Below are 24,101 nucleotides of genomic sequence, written 5' to 3' on the forward strand. Positions count from 1 at the left end.
TATATATATATTTTTTTTTTTTTCCTTTTTTTTTTTTTTTTATACTTTGTCGCTGTCTCCCGCGTTTGCAAGGTAGCGCAAGGAAACAGACGAAAGAAATGGCCCCCCGCCCATACACATGTATATACATGTGGAAGGTATTAAGAATATATGGTGTGGGAGGAAAGTTGTTAGAAGCAGTGAAAAGTTTTTATCGAGGATGTAAGGCATGTGTACGTGTAGGAAGAGAGGAAAGTGATTGGTTCTCAGTGAATGTAGGTTTGCGGCAGGGGTGTGTGATGTCTCCATGGTTGTTTAATTTGTTTATGGATGGGGTTGTTAGGGAGGTAAATGCAAGAGTTTTGGAAAGAGGGGCAAGTATGAAGTCTGTTGGGGATGAGAGAGCTTGGGAAGTGAGTCAGTTGTTGTTCGCTGATGACACAGCGCTGGTGGCTGATTCATGTGTGAAACTGCAGAAGCTGGTGACTGAGTTTGGTAAAGTGTGTGGAAGAAGAAAGTTTAGAGTAAATGTGAATAAGAGCAAGGTTATTAGGTACAGTAGGGTTGAGGGGTCAAGTCATATATATATATATATATATATATATATATATATATATATATATATATATATATATATATATATATATATATTTATTTTTTTTTTTTTTATTATACTTTGTCGCTGTCTCCCGCGTTTGCGAGGTAGCGCAAGGAAACAGACGAAAGAAATGGCCCAACCCCCCCCATACACATGTATATATATACATCCACACACGCAAATATACATACCTACACAGCCTTCCACAGTTTACCCCAGACGCTTCACATGCCCTGCTTCAATCCACTGACAGCACGTCAACCCCGGTATACCACATCGTTCCAACTCACTCTATTCCTTGCCCTCCTTTCACCCTCCTGCATGTTCAGGCCCCGATCACACAAAATCTTTTTCACTCCATCTTTCCACCTCCAATTTGGTCTCCCTCTTCTCCTTGTTCCCTCCACCTCCGACACATATATCCTCTTGGTCAATCTTTCCTCACTCATCCTCTCCATGTGCCCAAACCACTTCAAAACACCCTCTTCTGCTCTCTCAACCACGCTCTTTTTATTTCCACACATCTCTCTTACCCTTACGTTACTCACTCGATCAAACCACCTCACACCACACATGTGTGTGTGTGTGTGTGTGTGTGTGTGTATGTACATGTTGAAATGTATAGGTATTGTATATGTGCATGTGTGGACCTTTATGTATATGCATGTGCATGTGGGTGGTTTGGGCCATTCTTTCGTCTGTTTCCTTGCGCTACCTTGCTAATGCAGGAGACAGCAACTAAGTATAATAAAATAAATAATTTTTCTTCATACATATTCACCCTTTCCCGCAGGTAGCATTAAGAACAGAGGACTGAGCCTTAGAGGAAATATCCTCACTTGGCCTCCTTTGTTTTTTCAATTTTCTGTGTTGAGACTAGCCACATGAGAAGATTAATTATTAAGATAACTTCTTTCTCCATACTGTGAAGATGTGGAATTCTCTTTTGTCTCACCTTTCTTCTTATGACCTTTCTACCTTAACCTTTAAGCTATTAAAATTGTCAGTTGATGATTTTTAGTTCACTGATAATCTTGTCACTTGATGTAATAGTTCCCAAACTCATATCAATTTCTAGCTTATTGCTTATGTATTTATTGAAATTATTTTTGCATATGTGTTTTGATAATTATTCGTTCATTTATTTCTGTAAAATAAAGCTATTATAATAGATATGAAAAATCTGCTTCATTGACATGCACAAAATTGCTTCTGAAAAGTATCCATAAAATGTGAATAGCATCATATATTCACTAAGGGATTATCCTACAGGTCTACAGACAGAGCTTTAATTGATTTTCTTTTAACCTTTCATTGAAATGGACACAAGTTGGTTATGCTCTCACATGTGCTACATTGGCAGTTGTAAAAAATAGCTAATATTCAAATTTTCATATCATAGTTTAAGGTGTAGTAAAACCAACATGAATTTTTTAGATATTTATAGAGTTGTCAGGTGCTTAGTAACCTTTAGATTCATGCATGTTATCTGGGATTTGATTGCCTTTTACTAATATGTATGTTTTTAACTTACAGAATATGCAAAAGGTATTACAATGGTTGGAATCACGTGAATATGGGGCCTCTCTAGAGCAACTTAGTCACTATAAAGTCCAGTGCCATGCCATCTTTCCCCGTGCCCGAGCCTTCATGCCCCCACAGCCTGCCTCCACGTCCACCACGAGTGATTCTACCAGTGACTCTACTACGACGACGACCATTACCACAACATCATCACAAGCACGGCTAATCATAATCATGTGGACTCACTCAGTAGCTGAAATTCGCTGCTAGTTCCCCGCATAAGACTTTGCAGAATGCAGGGTTGTTCTAAGTGATGTTAACACCAGGATGTATATATATATGTGTACATTGAGATGTATAGGTATGTATATTTGCGTGTGTGGACGTGTGTGTATATACATGTGTATGGGGGTGGGTTGGGCCATTCTTTCTTCTGTTTCCTTGCGCTACCTCGCAAATGCGGGAGACAGCGACAAAGCAAAATAATATAAATATAAATAACACTTGTTTTAAGTGTACATAATTTACTTACATTTTCTTTACTTTTGTAGTTGCCTTTCCTGCTTCAACAATCAGAAGCACATCCAAAACCAGAAACTACAATCTACAGCCATACTTCACACACTGCTCCATGGTTTACCTTGACCATGTTATATGACCTGGTTCAGCCCAACAGCACATCATGTCCCCACATAACACATTGCTCCAACTCTGTCCAGCCCATTCTTCTTACTTTCCTGAGAGGTCCCGATACCCAGTAACTCCCCTCCCACTTACTCTCTCAGCTTCTGATTTGTGAATCCTACTGTTTCTTCTCTCTCACACATCTTTAATGACTTTCTTGAGACTGCTGTACTTTCAGACATAACTATTTTGGCTCATACACATGCTCTTCAATGCACTAAGATTCTTCAACTCCTCTCAACCTACGACTTACTTAAACCCTCATGGTTCCTTCCATCACCACAACCATTCCTTGGTTCTCATGGTGCTCTTCATCATCCACTTCCCTATGGCACCTCATTACTTAACATAATCTTCAAATTTTAACTGTATTACCAAAATTATCTATCTTAGTCACTCTTAACCTTTAACATGACTGGATCTAGGAAAATTAGGGTTTCATACACAAACATTAAAGCTGGAATAAGCACTATTTCGTGCAAGCTTTGTACACTCTGTACTTTAATTCCTGCCATTCAGGACACTTTTTACAGTCTTATACAAAGCATTAATTGAAATTTTGTGGCTATGTGAGTTTTTTTGGCTTGATAGATACGATAAGTATATATACAAAAAAAAAAAAATTCCATTGTACAAAGGCAAAGGGGATAAAGGTGAGTACTCAAATTACAGGGGCATAAATTTGTTGAGTATTCATGGAGAACTGTATGGGAGGGGTATTGATTGAGAGGGTGAAGTTATGTACAGAGCATCAGATTGGGGAAGAGCAGTGTGGTTTCAAAAGTGGTAGAGGATGTGTGGATCAGGTGTTTGCTTTGAAGAATGTATGTGAGAAATATTTAGAGAAGCAGATGGATAGGGTTGATAGAGATGCATTGTGGAAGGTGTAAGGAGTATATGGTGTGGAAGGTAAGTTGCTAGAAGCAGTGGAAAGTACCAAGGATGTAAGTTATGTGTACAAGTAGGAAGAGAGGAAAGTGGTTGGTTTCCAGTGAATTTCGGATTGTGGGAGGATGGGGTGGTTAGGGAGGTGAATGCAAGAGTTTTGGAGAGATGGTCAAGTATGCAGTCTGTTGTGGATGAGAGGGCTTGGGAAGTGAGTCAGTTGTTGTTCGCTGATGATACAGCGCTGGTGGCTGATTCGGGTGAGACACTGCAGAGGTTGGTAACTGAGTCTGGTAAAATGTGTGAAAGATGAAAGCTGAAAGTAAATGTTAATAAGAGCAAGGTTATTAGGTTCAGTAGGGTTGAGGGACAAGTTAATTGGGAGGCAAGTTTGAATGGAGAAAAACTGGAGGAAGTGAAGTCTTTTGGATATCTGGGAGTAGATTTAGCAGCGGTTGGAACCATGGAAGCAGAAGCAAGTCACAGGGTGGGGGAGGGGGCGAAGGTTCTGGGAGCGTTGAAGAATGTGTGGAAGACGAGAACATTACCTTGGAGAGCAAAAATCGGTATGTTTGAAGGAATAATGGTTCCAGCAATGGTATGTGGTTGTGAGGCATGGGCTATAGATAAGGTTGTGCGAAGGAGGGTGGATGTGTTGGAACTGAAATGTTTGAGGACATGTGGTGTGAGATGGTTTGATTGAGTTGAGTAAGTAATGAAAGGGTAAGAGAGATGTGTGGCAGTAAAAAGAGTGTTTGAGAGAGCAGAAGAGGGTGTATTGAAATGGTTTGGTCACATTGAGAGAATGAGTGAGGAAAGATTGACAAAGAGGATATATGTGTCAGGTGAAGGGAATAAGGAGAAGTGGGAGACCAAATTGGAGTTGGAAGGATGGAGTGAAAAAGATTTTGAGCGACCAGGGCCTGAACATGCAAGAGGGTGAAAGGTGTGCAAGGAATAGAGTGAATTGGAACGTGTGGTATACTGGAGTCGACTTGCTGTCCGTGGATTGAACCAGGGCATGTGAAACATCTGGGATAAACCATGGAAAGTGAGCTGTGGTTTCGGTGCATTACACATGGCAGCTAGAGACTGAGTGTGAACGAATGTGGCGTTTGTTGTCTTTTCCTAGCACTACCTCGCTTTCACGAGGAGGGAGGGGCTGCCATTTCATGTATGGCGGAGTGGCAACAGGAATGGATGAAGGCAGTAAGTATGAATAAGCATCCAAGGGGCATCATCTTCGACGGCAGCACCAGTGCCCGCACGGGGATATTCCCTGCGTCTCTGGTGGCTCGACGCGAGACACAAGTTTTACAGTGATGGTGTATTTCTGAGTGCCGTTGAACTGGGGAATTCGGTGTATTATAGGGGATAGGGGAGAAAGAATACTTCCCACGTATTCCCTGCATGTCGTAGAAGGCGACTAAAAGGGGAGGGAGTGGGAGGCTGGAAATCCTCCCCTCTCGTTTTTTTTTTTTTTCTTTTTTTTAATTTTTCAAAAGAAGGAACAGAGGGGGGCCAGGTGAGGATATTCCACAAAGGCCCAGTCCTCTGTTCTTAACGCTACCCCGCTAATGCGGGAAATGGCGGATAGTTTAAAAGAAAAAAAAAAGATATAATACACCATCGTCTGTGGCCCCCAGAACACCTCTATTGTCTGTGGCCCCCAGAACAGAGCTGAGGTCTCTGGCTCTGGTGGACGATCAACACCGCCATGACTGTTTACAACTCCGTGTGCAGTTGGGGAAGAACCCCCCTTTAAGCACTGGGTTGTGGTGCTGACCGTTTGCGCTACAAGATAATGGAGTTGCACGGACTGTGATCCTCGCTGTGGTTACAAGAATGTTCTTCGGCCCACCAGTGATGCTACTACGTTTGGGAATCAAGAACCATTGCAACACAAACCTCGCCAGGTGGTAGGGTGTCCCGCAGTGTATCGAGACAGACTTCCCCAGAACTTTTTAAAGGGGAAGTAAATGTTTATAGTTGTGTTACTGGAGTGATAGTTTTCATACATGGTGCTCTGACAAGAAAATTGTGAAATTGGAAAAAATGTAGCTTAGACATTGAAGCTTATTCTCTTTTTTTTTGTTTTCAAAGTGATAGAGATGGAAAGCAAAAAGGTGTTTTTCATAAATGTATTGGGAAAGTTGAGGTCCAGATAAATTTTTGGTCTGTCAAGGCTTTATTATGGCAGATGACCAACTACCTACCCTCATGTATCCAAGATATGGTTGTACTTTGTGTAATGAAGAAAATTGAGAAACATCATAAGCCAATATTCCTGTTTCATGATAAGAGAAGTGGACCAGGCAGTATGATACAGTGGTTAAATTGATGAGAACTACTATTGACATTTGTGTAAATAAATTATACATTTCCCTTTTCCATAGCCAGAGGTTGAACCATTATGTGACATTCATTTTTTCATTTCATTTCAAGCTAGAAGTTTCAGTTTTCTAAATTATTTCTTACATTTTTCATATGTATATATATATGTATATGTGTGTGTGTGTGTGTATATGTGCATATGTATGTGTATGTATATATATATATATATATGTATATATATATATATATATATATATATATCCCTGAGGATAGGGGGGAAAGAATACTTCCCATGTATTCCCTGCGTGTCGTAGAAGGCGACTAAAAGGGGAGGGAGCGGGGGGCTGGAAATCCTCCCCTCTCTATTTTTTTTGATTTTTCCAAAAGAAGGAACAGAGAAGGGGGCCAGGTGAGGATATTCCCCCAAAGGCCCAGTCCTCTGTTCTTAACGCTACCTCGCTAATGCGGGAAATGGCGAACAGTTTGAAAAAAATATATATATATATTATCCCTGGGGATAGGGGTGAAAGAATACTTCCCACACATTCCTCGCGTGTCATAGAAGGCGACTAGAGGGGACGGGAGCGGAGGGCCAGAAATCCTCCCCTCCTTGTATTTTTTTTAACTTTCTAAAATGGGAAACAGAAGAAGGAGTCACGCGGGGAGTGCTCATCCTCCTCGAAGGCTCAGACTGGGGTGTCTAAATGTGTGTGGATGTAACCAAGATGTGAAAAAAGGAGAGATAGGTAGTATGTTTGAGGAAAGGAACCTGGATGTTTTGGCTCTGAGTGAAACGAAGCTCAAGGGTAAAGGGGAAGAGTGGTTTGGGAATGTCTTGGGAGTAAAGTCAGGGGTTGGTGAGAGGACAAGAGCAAGGGAAGGAGTAGCAGTACTCCTGAAACAGGAGTTGTGGGAGTATGTGATAGAATGTAAGAAAGTAAATTCTCGATTAATATGGGTAAAACTGAAAGTTGATGGAGAGAGATGGGTGATTATTGGTGCATATGCACCTGGGCATGAGAAGAAAGATCATGAGAGGCAAATGTTTTGGGAGCGGCTGAATGAGTGTGTTAGTGGTTTTGATGCACGAGACCGGGTTATAGTGATGTTTGATTTGAATGCAAAGGTGAGTAATGTGGCAGTTGAAGGAATAATTGGTATACATGGGGTGTTCAGTGTTGTAAATGGAAATGGTGAAGAGCTTGTAGATTTATGTGCTGAAAAAGGACTGGTGATTGGGAATACCTGGTTTAAAAAGCGAGATATACATAAGTATACGTATGTAAGTAGGAGAGATGGCCAGAGAGCGTTATTGGATTACGTGTTAATTGACAGGCGTGCGAAAGAGAGACTTTTGGATGTTAATGTGCTGAGAGGTGCAACTGGAGGGATGTCTGATCATTATCTTGTGGAGGCTAAGGTGAAGATTTGTATGGGTTTTCAGAGGAGAAGAATGAATGTTGGGGTGAAGAGGGTGGTGAGAGTAAGTGAGCTTGGGAAGGAGACTTGTGTGAGGAAGTACCAGGAGAGACTGAGTACAGAATGGAAAAAGGTGAGAACAATGGAAGTAAGGGGAGTGGGGGAGGAATGGGATGTATTTAGGGAATCAGTGATGGATTGCGCAAAAGATGCTTGTGGCATGAAAAGAGTGGGAGGTGGGTTGATTAGAAAGGGTAGTGAGTGGTGGGATGAAGAAGTAAGATTATTAGTGAAAGAGAAGAGAGAGGCATTTGGACGATTTTTGCAGGGAAAAAATGCAATTGAGTGGGAGATTTATAAAAGAAAGAGACAGGAGGTCAAGAGAAAGGTGCAAGAGGTGAAAAAGAGGGCAAATGAGAGTTGGGGTGAGAGAGTATCATTAAATTTTAGGGAGAATAAAAAGATGTTCTGGAAGGAGGTAAATAAAGTGCGTAAGACAAGGGAGCAAATGGGAACTTCAGTGAAGGGCGCAAATGGGGAGGTGATAACAAGTAGTGGTGATGTGAGAAGGAGATGGAGTGAGTATTTTGAAGGTTTGTTGAATGTGTTTGATGATAGAGTGGCAGATATAGGGTGTTTTGGTCGAGGTGGTGTGCAAAGTGAGAGGGTTAGGGAAAATGATTTGGTAAACAGAGAAGAGGTAGTAAAAGCTTTGCGGAAGATGAAAGCCGGCAAGGCAGCAGGTTTGGATGGTATTGCAATGGAATTTATTAAAAAAGGGGGTGACTGTATCATTGACTGGTTGGTAAGGTTATATAATGTATGTATGACTCATAGTGAGGTGCCTGAGGATTGGCGGAATGCGTGCATAGTGCCATTGTACAAAGGCAAAGGGGATAAGAGTGAGTGCTCAAATTACAGAGGTATAAGTTTGTTGAGTATTCCTGGTAAATTATATCGGAGGGTATTGATTGAGAGGGTGAAGGCATGTACAGAGCATCAGATTGGGGAAGAGCAGTGTGGTTTCAGAAGTGGTAGAGGATGTGTGGATCAGGTGTTTGCTTTGAAGAATGTATGTGAGAAATACTTAGAAAAGCAAATGGAATTGTATGTAGCATTTATGGATCTGGAGAAGGCATATGATAGAGTGGATAGAGATGCTCTGTGGAAGGTATTAAGAATATATGGTGTGGGAGGCAAGTTGTTAGAAGCAGTGAAAAGTTTTTATCGAGGATGTAAGGCATGTGTACGTGTAGGAAGAGAGGAAAGTGATTGGTTCTCAGTGAATGTAGGTTTGCGGCAGGGGTGTGTGATGTCTCCATGGTTGTTTAATTTGTTTATGGATGGGGTTGTTAGGGAGGTGAATGCAAGAGTTTTGGAAAGAGGGGCAAGTATGAAGTCTGTTGTGGATGAGAGAGCTTGGGAAGTGAGTCAGTTGTTGTTCGCTGATGATACAGCGCTGGTGGCTGATTCATGTGAGAAACTGCAGAAGCTGGTGACTGAGTTTGGTAAAGTGTGTGAAAGAAGAAAGTTAAGAGTAAATGTGAATAAGAGCAAGGTTATTAGGTACAGTAGGGTTGAGGGTCAAGTCAATTGGGAGGTAAGTTTGAATGGAGAAAAACTGGAGGAAGTAAAGTGTTTTAGATATCTTGGAGTGGATCTGGCAGCGGATGGAACCATGGAAGCAGAAGTGAATCATAGGGTGGGGGAGGGGGCGAAAATCCTGGGAGCCTTGAAGAATGTGTGGAAGTCGATAACATTATCTCGGAAAGCAAAAATGGCTATGTTTGAAGGAATAGTGGTTCCAGTAAAGTTGTATGGTTGCGAGGTGTGGGCTACGGATAGAGTTGTGCGCAGGAGGACGGATGTGCTGGAAATGAGATGTTTGAGGACAATGTGTGGTGTGAGGTGATTTGATCGAGTAAGTAACGTAAGGGTAAGAGAGATGTGTGGAAATAAAAAGAGCATGGTTGAGAGAGCAGAAGAGGGTGTTTTGAAATGGTTTGGGCACATGGAGAGAGTGAGTGAGGAAAGATTGACCAAGAGGATATATGTGTCGGAGGTAGAGGGAACAAGGAGAAGTGGGAGACCAAATTGGAGGTGGAAAGATGGAGTGGAAAAGATTTTGTGTGATCGGGGCCTGAACATGCAGGAGGGTGAAAGGAGGGCAAGGAATAGAGTGAATGGGATCGATGTGGTATACCGGGGTTGACGTACTGTCAATGGATTAAAACAGGGCATGTGAAGCGTCTTGGGTAAACCATGGAAAGCTGTGTAGGTATGTATATTTGCGTGTGTGGACGTATGTATATACATGTGTATGGGGGTGGGTTGGGCCATTTCTATCGTCTGTTTCCTTGCGCTACCTCGCAAACGCAGGAGACAGCGACAAAGCAAAAAAAAAAAAATATATATATATATATATATATATATATATATATATATATATATATATATTGTTAGAAGCAGTGAAAAGTTTTTATCGAGGATGTAAGGCATGTGTACGTGTAGGAAGAGAGGAAAGTGATTGGTACTAAGTGAATGTAGGTTTGCGGCAGGGGTGTGTGATGTCTCCATGGTTGTTTAATTTGTTTATGGATGGGGTTGTTAGGGAGGTGAATGCAAGAGTTTTGGAAAGAGGGGCAAGTATGAAGTATGTTGTGGATGAGAGAGCTTGGGAAGTGAGTCAGTTGTTGTTCGCTGATGATACAGTGCTGGTGGCTGATTCATGTGAGAAACTGCAGAAGCTGGTGACTGAGTTTGGTAAAGTGTGTGAAAGAAGAAAGTTAAGAGTAAATGTGAATAAGAGCAAGGTTATTAGGTACAGTAGGGTTGAGGGTCAAGTCAATTGGGAGGTAAGTTTGAATGGAGAAAAACTGGAGGAAGTAAAGTGTTTTAGATATCTGGGAGTGGATCTGGCAGCGGATGGAACCATGGAAGCGGAAGTGGATCATAGGATGGGGGAGGGGGCGAAAATCCTGGAAGCCTTGAAGAATGTGTGGAAGTCGAGAACATTATCTCGGAAAGCAAAAATGGGTATGTTTGAAGGAATAGTGGTTCCAACAATGTTGTATGGTTGTGAGGCGTGGGCTATGGATAGAGTTGTGTGCAGGAGGATGGATGTGCTGGAAATGAGATGTTTGAGGACAATGTGTGGTGTGAGGTGGTTTGATTGAGTAAGTAACGTAAGGGTAAGAGAGATGTGTGGAAATAAAAAGAGCATGGTTGAGAGAGCAGAAGAGGGTGTTTTGAAATGGTTTGGGCACATGGAGAGAATGAGTGAGGAAAGATTGACCCTTGAGGGAACGAGGAGAAGTGGGAGACCAAATTGGAGGTGGAAAGAGGGAGTGAAAAAGATTTTGTGTGATCAGGGCCTGAACATGCAGGAGGGTAAGGAATAGAGTGAATTGGATCGATGTGGTATACCGGGGTTGACGTGCTGTCAGTGGATTGAATCAGGGCATGTGAAGCGTCTGGGGTAAACCATGGAAAGCTGTGTAGGTATGTATATTTGCGTGTGTGGACGTATGTATATACATGTGTATGGGGGTGGGTTGGGCCATTTCTTTCGTCTGTTTCCTTGCGCTACCTCGCAAACGCGGGAGACAGCGACAAAAAAAAAAAATATATATATATATATATATATATATATATATATATATATATATTTTTTTTTTTTTTTTTTTTTTCCATATTATTCGCCATTTCCCGCATTAGCAAGGTAGCGTTAAGAACAGAGGACTGGGCCTTTGAGGGAATATCCTCACCTGGCCCCCTTCTCTTTTCCTTCTTTTGGAAAATTAAGAAAAAAATTAGAGGGGAGGATTTGCAGCCCCCCGCCCCTTTCCCTTTTAGTCGCCTTCTACGACACGCAGGTAATACGTGGGAAGTATTCTTTATCATTTATCCCCAGGGATATAAACATATTTTCATATTTTTTTTATTTTGCTTTGTCGCTGTCTCCTGCGTTTGCGAGGTAGCGCAAGGAAACAGACGAAAGAAATGGCCCAACCCACCCCCATACACATGTATATACACACACGTTCACACACGCAAATATACATACCTATACATCTCAATGTACACATATATATACACACACAGACACATACATATATACCCATGCACACAATTCACACTGTCTGCCTTTATTCATTCCCATCGCCACCTCGCCACACATGGAATACCATCCCCCTCCCCCCTCATGTGTGCGGGGTAGCGCTAGGAAAAGACAACAAAGGCCTCAATCGTTCACACTCAGTCTCAAGCTGTCATGCAATAATGCCCGAAACCACAGCTCCCTTTCCACATCCAGGCCCCACACAGCTTTCCATGGTTTACCCCAGACGTTTCACATGCCCTGATTCAATCCACTGACAGCACGTCAACCCCGGTATACCACATCGATCCAATTCACTCTATTCCTTGCCTGCCTTCCACCCTCCTGCATGTTCAGGCCCCGATCACTCAAAATCTTTTTCACTCCATCTTTCCACCTCCAATTTGGTCTCCCACTTCTCCTCGTTCCCTCCACCTCCACCACATATATCCTCTTGGTCAATCTTTCCTCTCTCATTCTCTCCATGTGCCCAAACCATTTCAAAACACCCTCTTCTGCTCTCTCAACCACACTCTTTTTATTTCCACACATCTCTCTTACCCTTACATTACTTACTCGATCAAACCACCTCACACCACACATTGTCCTCAAACATCTCATTTCCAGCACATCCACCCTCCTGCGCACAACTCTATCCATAGCCCATGCCTCAGAACCATACAACATTGTTGGAACCACTATTCCTTCAAACATACCCATTTTTGCTTTCCGAGATAATGTTCTCGACTTCCACACATTCTTCAAGGCTCCCAGGATTTTCGCCCCCTCCCCCACCCTATGATTCACTTCCGCTTCCATGGTTCCATCCGCTGCCAGATCCACTCCCAGATATCTAAAATATATAAATCCATATATAAATCTATAAATATATATATATATATATATATATATATATATATATATATATATATATATTCTTAATACCTTCCACAGGGCATCTCTATCAACTCTATCATATGCATTCGCCAGATCCATAAATGCTACATACAAATCCATTTGCTTTTCTAAGTATTTCTCACATACATTCTTCAAAGCAAACACCTGATCCACATATCCTCTACCACTTCTGAAACCACACTGCTCTTCCCCAATCTGATGCTCTGTACATGCCTTCACCCTCTCAATCAATACCCACCCATATAATTTACCAGGAATACTCAACAAACTTATACCTCTGTAATTTGAGCACTCACTCTTATCCCCTTTGCCTTTGTACAATGGCACTATGCACGCATTCCGCCAATCCTCAGGCACCTCACCATGAGTCATACATATATGGTGTGGGAGGAAAGTTGTTAGAAGCAGTGAAAAGTTTTTATCGAGGATGTAAGGCATGTATACGTGTAGGAAGAGAGGAAAGTGATTGGTTCTCAGTGAATGTAGGTTTGCGGCAGGGGTGTGTGATGTCTCCATGGTTGTTTAATTTGTTTATGGATGGGGTTGTTAGGGAGGTAAATGCAAGAGTTTTGGAAAGAGGGGCAAGTATGAAGTCTGTTGGGGATGAGAGAGCTTGGGAAGTGAGTCAGTTGTTGTTCGCTGATGATACAGCGCTGGTGGCTGATTCATGTGAGAAACTGCAGAAGCTGGTGACTGAGTTTGGTAAAGTGTGTGGAAGAAGAAAGTTAAGAGTAAATGTGAATAAGAGCAACGTTATTAGGTACAGTAGGGTTGAGGGTCAAGTCAATTGGGAGGTGAGTTTGAATGGAGAAAAACTGGAGGAAGTGAAGTGTTTTAGATATCTGGGAGTGGATCTGGCAGCGGATGGAACCATGGAAGCGGAAGTGGATCATAGGGTGGGGGAGGGGGCGAAAATTCTGGGGGCCTTGAAGAATGTGTGGAAGTCGAGAACATTATCTCGGAAAGCAAAAATGGGTATGTTTGAAGGAATAGTGGTTCCAACAATGTTGTATGGTTGCGAGGCGTGGGCTATGGATAGAGTTGTGCGCAGGAGGAAGGATGTGCTGGAAGTGAGATGTTTGAGGACAATGTGTGGTGTGAGGTGGTTTGATCGAGTGAGTAACGTAAGGGTAAGAGAGATGTGTGGAAATAAAAAGAGGGTGGTTGAGAGAGCAGAAGAGGGTGTTTTGAAGTGGTTTGGGCACATGGAGAGGATGAGTGAGGAAAGATTGACCAAGAGGATATATGTGTCGGAGGTGGAGGGAGCAAGGAGAAGAGGGAGACCAAATTGGAGGTGGAAAGATGGAGTGAAAAAGATTTTGTGTGATCGGGGCCTGAACATGAAGGAGGGTGAAAGGAGGGCAAGGAATAGAGTGAATTGGAGCGATGTGGTATACCGGGGTTGACGTGCTGTCAGTGGATTGAATCATGGCATGTGAAGCGTCTGGGGTAAACCATGGATAGCTGTGTAGGTATGTATATTTGCGTGTGTGGACGTATGTATATACATGTGTATGGGGGGGGTTGGGCCATTTCTTTCGTCTGTTTCCTTGCGCTACCTCGCAACCGCGGGAGACAGCGACAAAGTATAAAAAAAAAAAAATATATATATATATATATATATATATATATATATATATATATATATGATGATACAGCGCTGGTGGCTGATTCATGTGAGAAACTGCAGAAGCTGGTGACTGAGTTTGGTAAAGTGTGTGAAAGAAGAAAGTTAAGAGTAAATGTGAATAAGAGCAAGGTTATTAGGTACAGTAGGGTTGAGGGTCAAGTCAATTGGGAGGTGAGTTTGAATGGAGAAAAACTGGAGGAAGTGAAGTGTTTTAGATATCTGGGAGTGGATCTGGCAGCAGATGGAACCATGGAAGCGGAAGTGGATCATAGGGTGGGGGAGCGGGCGAAAATTCTGGGAGCCTTGAAGAATGTGTGGAAGTCGAGAACATTATCTCGGAAAGCAAAAATGGGTATGTTTGAAGGAATAGTGGTTCCAACAATGTTGTATGGTTGCGAGGCGTGGGCTATGGATAGAGTTGTGCGCAGGAGGATGGATGTGCTGGAAATGAGATGTTTGAGGACAATGTGTGGTGTGAGATGGTTTGATCGAGTAAGTAACGTAAGGGTAAGAGAGATGTGTGGAAATAAAAAGAGCGTGGTTGAGAGAGCAGAAGAGGGTGTTTTGAAATGGTTTGGGCACATGGAGAGAATGAGTGAGGAAAGATTGACCAAGAGGATATATGTGTCGGAGGTGGAGGGAACGAGGAGAAGAGGGAGACCAAATTGGAGGTGGAAAGATGGAGTGAAAAAGATTTTGTGTGATCGGGGCATGAACATGCAGGAGGGTGAAAGGAGGGCAAGGAATAGAGTGAATTGGAGCGATGTGGTATACCGGGGTTGACGTGCTGTCAGTGGATTGAATCGGGGCATGTGAAGCGTCTGGGGTAAACCATGGAAAGCTGTGTAGGTATGTATATTTGCGTGTGTGGACGTATTTATATACATGTGTATGGGGGTGGGTTGGGCCATTTCTTTCGTCTGTTTCCTTGCGCTACCTCGCAAACGCGGGAGACCGAAAAAAAAAAAAAATATATATATATATATATATATATATATATATATATTTTTTTTTCATACTATTTGCCATTTACCGCATTAGCGAGGTAGCATTAAGAACAGAGGACTGAGCCTTAGAGGAAATATCCTCACTTGGCCTCCTTTGTTTTTTCAATTTTCTGTGTTGAGACTAGCCACATGAGAAGATTAATCATTAAGATAACTTCTTTCTCCATACTTTTTTTTTTTTTTTTTTTCAATTTTCCAAAAGAAGGAACAGAGAATTGGGCCAGGTGAGGGTATTCCCTCAAAGGCCCAGTCCTCTGTTCTTAACGCTACCTCGCTAATGCGGGAAATGGCGAATAGTTTGAAAGAAAGAAGATATATATATATATTTTTTTTTTTCTTTTTTTTTTTTTTTTATACTTTGTCGCTGTCTCCCGCGTTTGCAAGGTAGCGCAAGGAAACAGACGAAAGAAATGGCCCCCCGCCCATACACATGTATATACATGTGGAAGGTATTAAGAATATATGGTGTGGGAGGAAAGTTGTTAGAAGCAGTGAAAAGTTTTTATCGAGGATGTAAGGCATGTGTACGTGTAGGAAGAGAGGAAAGTGATTGGTTCTCAGTGAATGTAGGTTTGCGGCAGGGGTGTGTGATGTCTCCATGGTTGTTTAATTTGTTTATGGATGGGGTTGTTAGGGAGGTAAATGCAAGAGTTTTGGAAAGAGGGGCAAGTATGAAGTCTGTTGGGGATGAGAGAGCTTGGGAAGTGAGTCAGTTGTTGTTCGCTGATGACACAGCGCTGGTGGCTGATTCATGTGTGAAACTGCAGAAGCTGGTGACTGAGTTTGGTAAAGTGTGTGGAAGAAGAAAGTTTAGAGTAAATGTGAATAAGAGCAAGGTTATTAGGTACAGTAGGGTTGAGGGGTCAAGTCATATATATATATATATATATATATATATATATATATATATATATATATATATATATATATATATTTTTTTTTTTTTATTATACTTTGTCGCTGTCTCCCGCGTTTGCGAGGTAGCGCAAGGAAACAGACGAAAGAAATGGCCCAACCCCCCCCCATACACATGTATATATATACATCCACACACGCAAATATACATACCTACACAGCCTTCCACGGTTTACCCCAGACGCTTCACATGCCCTGCTTCAATCCACTGACAGCACGTCAACCCCGGTATACCACATCGTTCCAACTCACTCTATTCCTTGCCCTCCTTTCACCCTCCTACATGTTCAGGCCCCGATCACACAAAATCTTTTTCACTCCATCTTTCCACCTCCAATTTGGTCTCCCTCTTCTCCTTGTTCCCTCCACCTCCGACACATATATCCTCTTGGTCAATCTTTCCTCACTCATCCTCTCCATGTGCCCAAACCACTTCAAAACACCCTCTTCTGCTCTCTCAACCACGCTCTTTTTATTTCCACACATCTCTCTTACCCTTACGTTACTCACTCGATCAAACCACCTCACACCACACATGTGTGTGTGTGTGTGTGTGTGTGTGTGTATGTACATGTTGAAATGTATAGGTATTGTATATGTGCATGTGTGGACCTTTATGTATATGCATGTGCATGTGGGTGGTTTGGGCCATTCTTTCGTCTGTTTCCTTGCGCTACCTTGCTAATGCAGGAGACAGCAACTAAGTATAATAAAATAAATAATTTTTCTTCATACATATTCACCCTTTCCCGCAGGTAGCATTAAGAACAGAGGACTGAGCCTTAGAGGAAATATCCTCACTTGGCCTCCTTTGTTTTTTCAATTTTCTGTGTTGAGACTAGCCACATGAGAAGATTAATTATTAAGATAACTTCTTTCTCCATACTGTGAAGATGTGGAATTCTCTTTTGTCTCACCTTTCTTCTTATGACCTTTCTACCTTAACCTTTAAGCTATTAAAATTGTCAGTTGATGATTTTTAGTTCACTGATAATCTTGTCACTTGATGTAATAGTTCCCAAACTCATATCAATTTCTAGCTTATTGCTTATGTATTTATTGAAATTATTTTTGCATATGTGTTTTGATAATTATTCGTTCATTTATTTCTGTAAAATAAAGCTATTATAATAGATATGAAAAATCTGCTTCATTGACATGCACAAAATTGCTTCTGAAAAGTATCCATAAAATGTGAATAGCATCATATATTCACTAAGGGATTATCCTACAGGTCTACAGACAGAGCTTTAATTGATTTTCTTTTAACCTTTCATTGAAATGGACACAAGTTGGTTATGCTCTCACATGTGCTACATTGGCAGTTGTAAAAAATAGCTAATATTCAAATTTTCATATCATAGTTTAAGGTGTAGTAAAACCAACATGAATTTTTTAGATATTTATAGAGTTGTCAGGTGCTTAGTAACCTTTAGATTCATGCATGTTATCTGGGATTTGATTGCCTTTTACTAATATGTATGTTTTTAACTTACAGAATATGCAAAAGGTATTACAATGGTTGGAATCACGTGAATATGGGGCCTCTCTAGAGCAACTTAGTCACTATAAAGTCCAGTGCCATGCCATCTTTCCCCGTGCCCGAGCCTTCATGCCCCCACAGCCTGCCTCCACGTCCACCACGAGTGATTCTACCAGTGACTCTACTACGACGACGACCATTACCACAACATCCATCACAAGCACGGCTAATCATAATCATGTGGACTCACTCAGTAGCTGAAATTCGCTGCTAGTTCCCCGCATAAGACTTTGCAGAATGCAGGGTTGTTCTAAGTGATGTTAACACCAGGATGCCGTGATAATCAGTGTAGAATTGACTAACTAGGGAATTGAAATGTAAATTCTCTTAGCTGTCAAGTCTCAGTAACTTGAATTTCTGCTGTGAAAGAAAGTGTAAGCAAATGATATTGTTGGACTTAAATGATCCTGGTAATGAAGCTGAACAATACACGTGTCATACTTGGACGAAAGTTATCATGGTCACCTCCCCCCTATATATATACATATATATATAAATATATATATATATATATATATATATATATATATATATATATATATATATGTGTGTGTGTGTGTGTGTGTGTATATATATGCTGCATTAACTCACTTGTTTTACATATTCCATCTTTCATTGGAATCATCCATACTGATGCTTTGGTAACGCATTTTGGACTTGCGTTGTTGTTAAACATTATATCTACCGCAGTTTTACGAATACATTTGACAGACGATTAATTACTTTGCGAACATCTTGAAATTTTTATACCTCCACAGTTCCTGATATAAATGCTTGAGTTCAGCATCTTACCTGAAAATAGTGGATTATTTATTAAGTGAACATTTGTTTCAAATTAGATTAACATTGCAAAGGTGTTATTATATATCACTCCAGATGTTATCAAAGTAGTCATCCTTCCAGGACTTGTTTCAAGTTAATGGATGGCAGTGAAGACTGGAAGTTGGTGTTGGATCCCAGTTCCCTGTCATGGATGCCACTTTTGACTGAGGGCTGTGGTAGATATCCAGCCCTTAGCATTTTATTCATTAATGAAACTTTTTATCCAGGCTGTGTAGTATATTGATAACCAGAAGTAACTCCTTGGCCATGTGTGGCTTGTGTCTCAGAACTGAAAGTATTTTTTGTAAATTATAGGTTTCCTTTAGGGATTTGTAGGAGTGACCTTCATTGGCATAGTTCTTTGATTATTATGCACTTTATGAAGATTAGTTTTTTGGCTGTTTTTATATGGGTACATTCCACATTTGTAGTTGAATGTAGAGACTCATTTTCTCGGAACAACTGTTGATTATGTGCCTTTGTATTCCTCTTATTATGTTAGTGCCCTCAAAGTGCTCTGCTATTGATAGTTTCTCCTACATTGATTCTCATTGTTGGAATTTGGAAGGTTTTATAGACATGTTGCCAATTTATTAAATCAAACCTCATGTGAATGTCCCTCTTTGGCTCCTTCATATTGTAGCAGTGAGTGTTTGGCCTATTTTTTACTCCCGACTTTTTTTTCCATTTGGCTTTGGTTTTGAAATAACACTTGAGTAATCAACTCATAGCATTTGAAGAACTTGTTCATCGTAGAAAGATCATTTTAGCTGCAGAATTTTATAGATGCAGTGCTCAAGTTTTCTTATGTGCCCATGGTCAAGTGATGTTTCAGAAGCTAGGCCTTTGCCAGTAATATATACATCAAAAGTTTTTGTTCCATCTTGTTATTGTTATGGAAGTGATGAGGTTAGGGTGTTTGGCTGCAATGCTTGAAATTTTCTGCTTTAATGATGTCTGAAAAATAGCCACTACAATAACCACTTATGCTCACACTCATTACCTGTTTCTGGCATTTTAATGGGTAATGTTGCATTCAGAAATGTACATATAAAAAGATGGCTTTGCCATGCTATCAAGATAGGCATTACACATCTGAGTATCAGGGGTGGATTAAAACTTATATCAGTATTGGTTATTGAAATATAAGGGAAGAGTTTACTCATGAATTGGGAGGGGGTCCAGAGTCTTTATGATGTATAATACTCATTTAAAATCTTTAATTAGATTTTTGAAGAGAGTCTAGCAAACCTTAGAAATGCTTTGAAAGTCCACCTCTGTATGTCAGCTGTTTATCTTGGCTTTGTCAATTTAGAAAAATAATGTGCGCATGTGTTACAGCCAAAGACTCTGCACCATTGTCCTGCAATCTGGTTTTGACTGGCTCCCCATTTATTTTAAATTGTATGAATGACACCTTTTTATTTGTTTATTACTGGATATTGACATTTTGAGGAGAAAATCCGTGTACACTTCAGAATGTTGAAAAAATACTTGTGGGATAATACATTTCTGATCCACAGCTCAGTACTGTCATTATTTTAGCAACGAAAATGTATATGTTGAAGAAATTGAGAGAAGCTGGATCTTCTGCCTGACACAATTGACTGATCTGGACTAGTGAGAGATTTAGAGTGCTGCCTATGTTATGGTGAAGGTGTAATAGTGATACTATATTGCATTTATCATATATTGGGACATTTAAATTCCTAGTTCTTGATCAGTAACTCATCTTCAGAATGTGAATGTGAGCCACAGTGCAATTCTTTATGCTTTATGATATTTGTTATGAAGTGTTTGTGGACTTGGTTAAGATATAATGCACTGAGTGTGCAGTTAAGGAAACTAGAAAATTCTTTACAAAGACAATTGATGAAAAAATGCTTGTGAACTCTTTTTAGTTATGACTGAAATTTGTGTATTTAACATTGACCTTCGATAAAACCCCACAGTCACAGTTGTCTAAGTCAATCAGGAGGAATAAAGATTTTATAGTGTACAGGAGTCAAATGAGGCGAGCTGTAACCCTCTTTGTCAGCTGCAGTTTTTATACCATGTAAATTTTACATCTTATTAGCTGACAGAGATTATGGGTTATCAGTATACCAGATTTGTTATATCCATCTATATTCCATTTGCTAAGAATGTACAGGTTTGGTTGTTGCCTAGTTATGGTTCAGCTAGTCACAAAGGGGAGATGTTCGTTTTTATTACTTGAGCAAATGCTTTCTTTTCTATCACAGGATTTGTATATATGAGTTTCTAGAAAAAGAGGACAGATAAGATGCATGGACATTTTGTACTTAGCCACCGCAGTGCACTGTATGCTCCGCCAACTTGTTCAGTTATATTATTAATTTTCCCTCAAGTAAAGAAAGCATCCTTGTTACTACATTCTATGAACCTCCTCATTATCTCGCTTACTGAGGGGAAACCCTGAATGGAGTTAATGGAACCTTCGTGATTCCAAAACTGTTTGTACAGATTATGAAAGAACCTGGATAGTTTCATTCAGAGATCGAATTCACTGTGCATGTGCTCCTTGCCATTTTTTTATTCACAAAGTTAATTTCTCATTAGGTTGTTTAAAGATGAGATAATGAAGTAAAGATATTGTATATTATGATGTATAACTGATAATATTATGAGCCTCAGGTGATATAATATGAGAGTCAAGGGCACTGTATGTACATGGATTGTTGAGTGTGAGTTGCCTGCCTGGGTATCGCCCCTATTTTGATACATTTTTCAGTGTCATTATATATAGGCAGAGGACCCAGAGAATGGGGACTTGAAATAAATCTAAACCTGCAATTTATGTCTCATTATCATTTCTTTTGTCTTTGCAGGGGGAGCAAGGTACAGTTGCTTCCACCTCCAACCAGGAGAGTCATCATTGTCAATTCTCTCTGTGAAGTGTGAACCCATGGAGTAAGGACTGGGGTGGGGAAGCAGGAGACATCTGGGGCCAGCATGTGAGGGGTTGACATGGTAACAAGGAAAGAAGGGAAGAGTGGAGAGGGGTGCGAGAGGAGGACGTGATAGCTGACATGGAAATAAGTAAGACTAAGAAAAAATGCAGAAAGTGGTGTGCTGCAAAATAGTTCACTATTTGCAGTGGTACTAGTGGTCTGAATTGTTCAATGATAATGCCAGCCAGCTAGGTCCCCCTACGCACACACACTAAATTAGTTAACAGGCACACACACATTATTATGGGGCATGTCCTTCCCTACATCCACAGAAGCAAATTTCACCAACTCAAGTAACTGTCGCAAGGGTTAGCTCTTACGACCTATGTAGTAGGTAAAAGATGCACTTTCCATTTCATTCCCAATATCATTACGCAGGAAGCTGTCAAACATTTTAAGTAGAAAATGAATAGGAAAAAGTAATATAATTTTGTAGCTCATCAAATGTTCCATGCTAATGTTTTACAGTTTACTGCCTGTAACAAAAGTATGATGTTTTCAGTAGGGTGGTGGTGTGCATAGTGAGATGTGGGTCAGCACCGCACAGGTGCACCAATTATGTAAGCAATCTTTATTATGGGAATGTAGATACTATACTGTGGTGGTGGTTTGGTTTGGATAAAATTGTAAAAAGTTATTGCATTCTCTCCATTGTGTCATGTAGACATAATCAATCTGTGGACCTTGTTAGCTTTCAGCAATACCTAGGGCATGAAAATATTTGCCACTGCATTGTTAAGAAATGTGATTTTGAAGTTTATCTCATGATTTTAAATGATATGTGGGATTTGATAAGAGATTATGAATTGGCATTGTGTAAGAAAAATTGAATAAATGGGTAAAATGGGTAAGAATAACAAAATGTCAGCAGGCTAGGTAATGGACATTGTGTCATTTCCCCATTTAATATTTATATTGTTACAAGGTTGAGCATGATGGCATTGGGTATATTTTTTGGTAAGGTATTTCAAAGCTCATTCCAAGACAAAATTACTTGTAATCTTATAAACTAATGCCAGACCACTACCACAGAACCTTACTTGCACCACACATGCCACACTCCATGGAAAAGCAAACCACTGAAGTTTGCTCAATGAATATAACATCTATGAGAAATGTGTAACCATGTATGAACACTCATTCATACATAAATCATTAGGAAATTAGTATTATTGTGTTATATGGACTGTACATTATATGATAATAACATGTTACAGGGAGTCTTTAATTGGACCTGCCTGTAGAACAAATTTTTAAAGTAAAGTATTCCATCTACTGCACTTGAACAATTAATCAACAGTGCAGATAAAATGGGTAGTGTGAAGGGTACCAAAAAAGAAGAAACCAATGAAGTGCAATTTAAAAATGCCATCCTGCACAAAGGTTACTATAATCTCATGACTAATGTTTTCATAAATTATTTTTTTGAAAGGTTTCCATTCCAATACTTCATTCTAGGATTTTCAAAGGCAGGCCTGACATATCATGCTTCACTTTCCTCTATTAAAACATTTTCCTTCCCACCACCTTCACTCCTTAACTAACCCCACCAATGGTGATTCACCTGAAGCAGTTAGATCTTTACCATGTAAGTGTCTTTATGAATTTAAATAATCTTTACATGGGTTAAGGTAACACCATAATCAATGTATCAATGGTGTCAAAGGATGAATGGATGGTCTCATGGCCTGAGGTTAGAAAACACCTCTCTTTTATCATGTTGGGCTTTGAACTTGTTAGCTGATACTCTCAGGTTTACATACCAAGGTGAGGATGGAGTGATATTGCAATAACTTATCAAAACTGAACACCACACATATTGAGATATTTTGGATACTAGTACTAACCATGACCTTATAAGCAAAACTCCAAATAACAAAAGCTTTTAAGTAGCAAGTCGATACTCCCTGGGTCCATACTTCACAGAATGAGAGGATTGACAACGCTGAATGTCCCAGTTGGAAGTGGACACAGATGTACCAAATATACTCTGGGAAACAGAATGTCTCTGCCCTTGAGATTCATTAATCTACACAAAATGTCATGTATGTACTTCGTCCATTCCATAAAATGAAAAATTATAAATAATACATGCCTATGTTAGTTAATCAGTTGCGCACATGTATCATCAATCTCCATGTATGTTGTGTGGGATATTCTGAATCCCTAATAACGGAGCTCTTCACTTTGGTGTTGTTACACCCGAGAGCTGGGAATATGATTGGTTAGTACCTTTAAGCTTAACCTCAAGATGAAAGGGTAAGAATGGTTTAGGAATGTCCTATAAGTGAAGTGAGGAGTTTGTACAAGGGTGAGAGCAAAGGAGGGGACCAATTCTGTTTAAGAAGGAGCTGTGTGAATGTGAAAAAGAATCAAGTGAGCCCCACAATGATGAAGGCAAAATGAAAGTGAACTGCAAGAGGTGAGTGAATGTTAGAGAGAGAGAGAGAGAGAGAGAGAGAGAGAGAGAGAGAGAGAGAGAGAGAGAGAGAGATGAGAGTTTTGCGAGGTGCATTAGCAATTATAATGCGAAGGTTCAAGTATTAGTGATGGGTGATTTGAATGCAAGAGTGGGTGATGCTGCTGAAAGTATAATTAGGGGGCATGGGTTACCTAGTGTGATTGAAAATAATGAGCTGCTTGATTTGCAACTGGGAATTTAAAAAGGGATATGTGTAAGCATTTGTGGGTGAGCATGCAATGTTGGATTATGTACTGAATGATAGGCATGCTCAAGAGATATTTTAGATGTGGAGTGTGCTAAAGAGATTT

At 40.4% G+C, this 24,101-nt stretch overlaps 1 protein-coding gene across 2 annotated transcripts in view; it reads left to right on the forward strand.

Moving 5' to 3' along the window:
- Naa15-16 (N-alpha-acetyltransferase 15/16) overlaps positions 1 to 21,171 on the forward strand; it is a 270,568-nt gene extending 249,397 nt beyond the window's left edge. Inside the window, exon 17 of one of the 2 annotated variants that reach the window (XM_071683180.1) lies at positions 17,491 to 21,171. In XM_071683180.1, the coding sequence (XP_071539281.1) occupies positions 17,491 to 17,736 (246 nt within the window). In that variant the 3' untranslated portion in view covers positions 17,737 to 21,171. Of the gene's footprint in view, positions 1 to 2,113; positions 2,426 to 17,490 lie in introns of those variants that run through there. The other variant, XM_071683178.1, reaches the window with a different exon arrangement.
- Positions 21,172 to 24,101: the final 2,930 nt, after the last annotated feature.

Source organism: Panulirus ornatus, chromosome 36, assembly GCF_036320965.1.
Source record: "Panulirus ornatus isolate Po-2019 chromosome 36, ASM3632096v1, whole genome shotgun sequence".
Taxonomy (NCBI): Eukaryota; Metazoa; Arthropoda; class Malacostraca; order Decapoda; family Palinuridae; genus Panulirus; species Panulirus ornatus.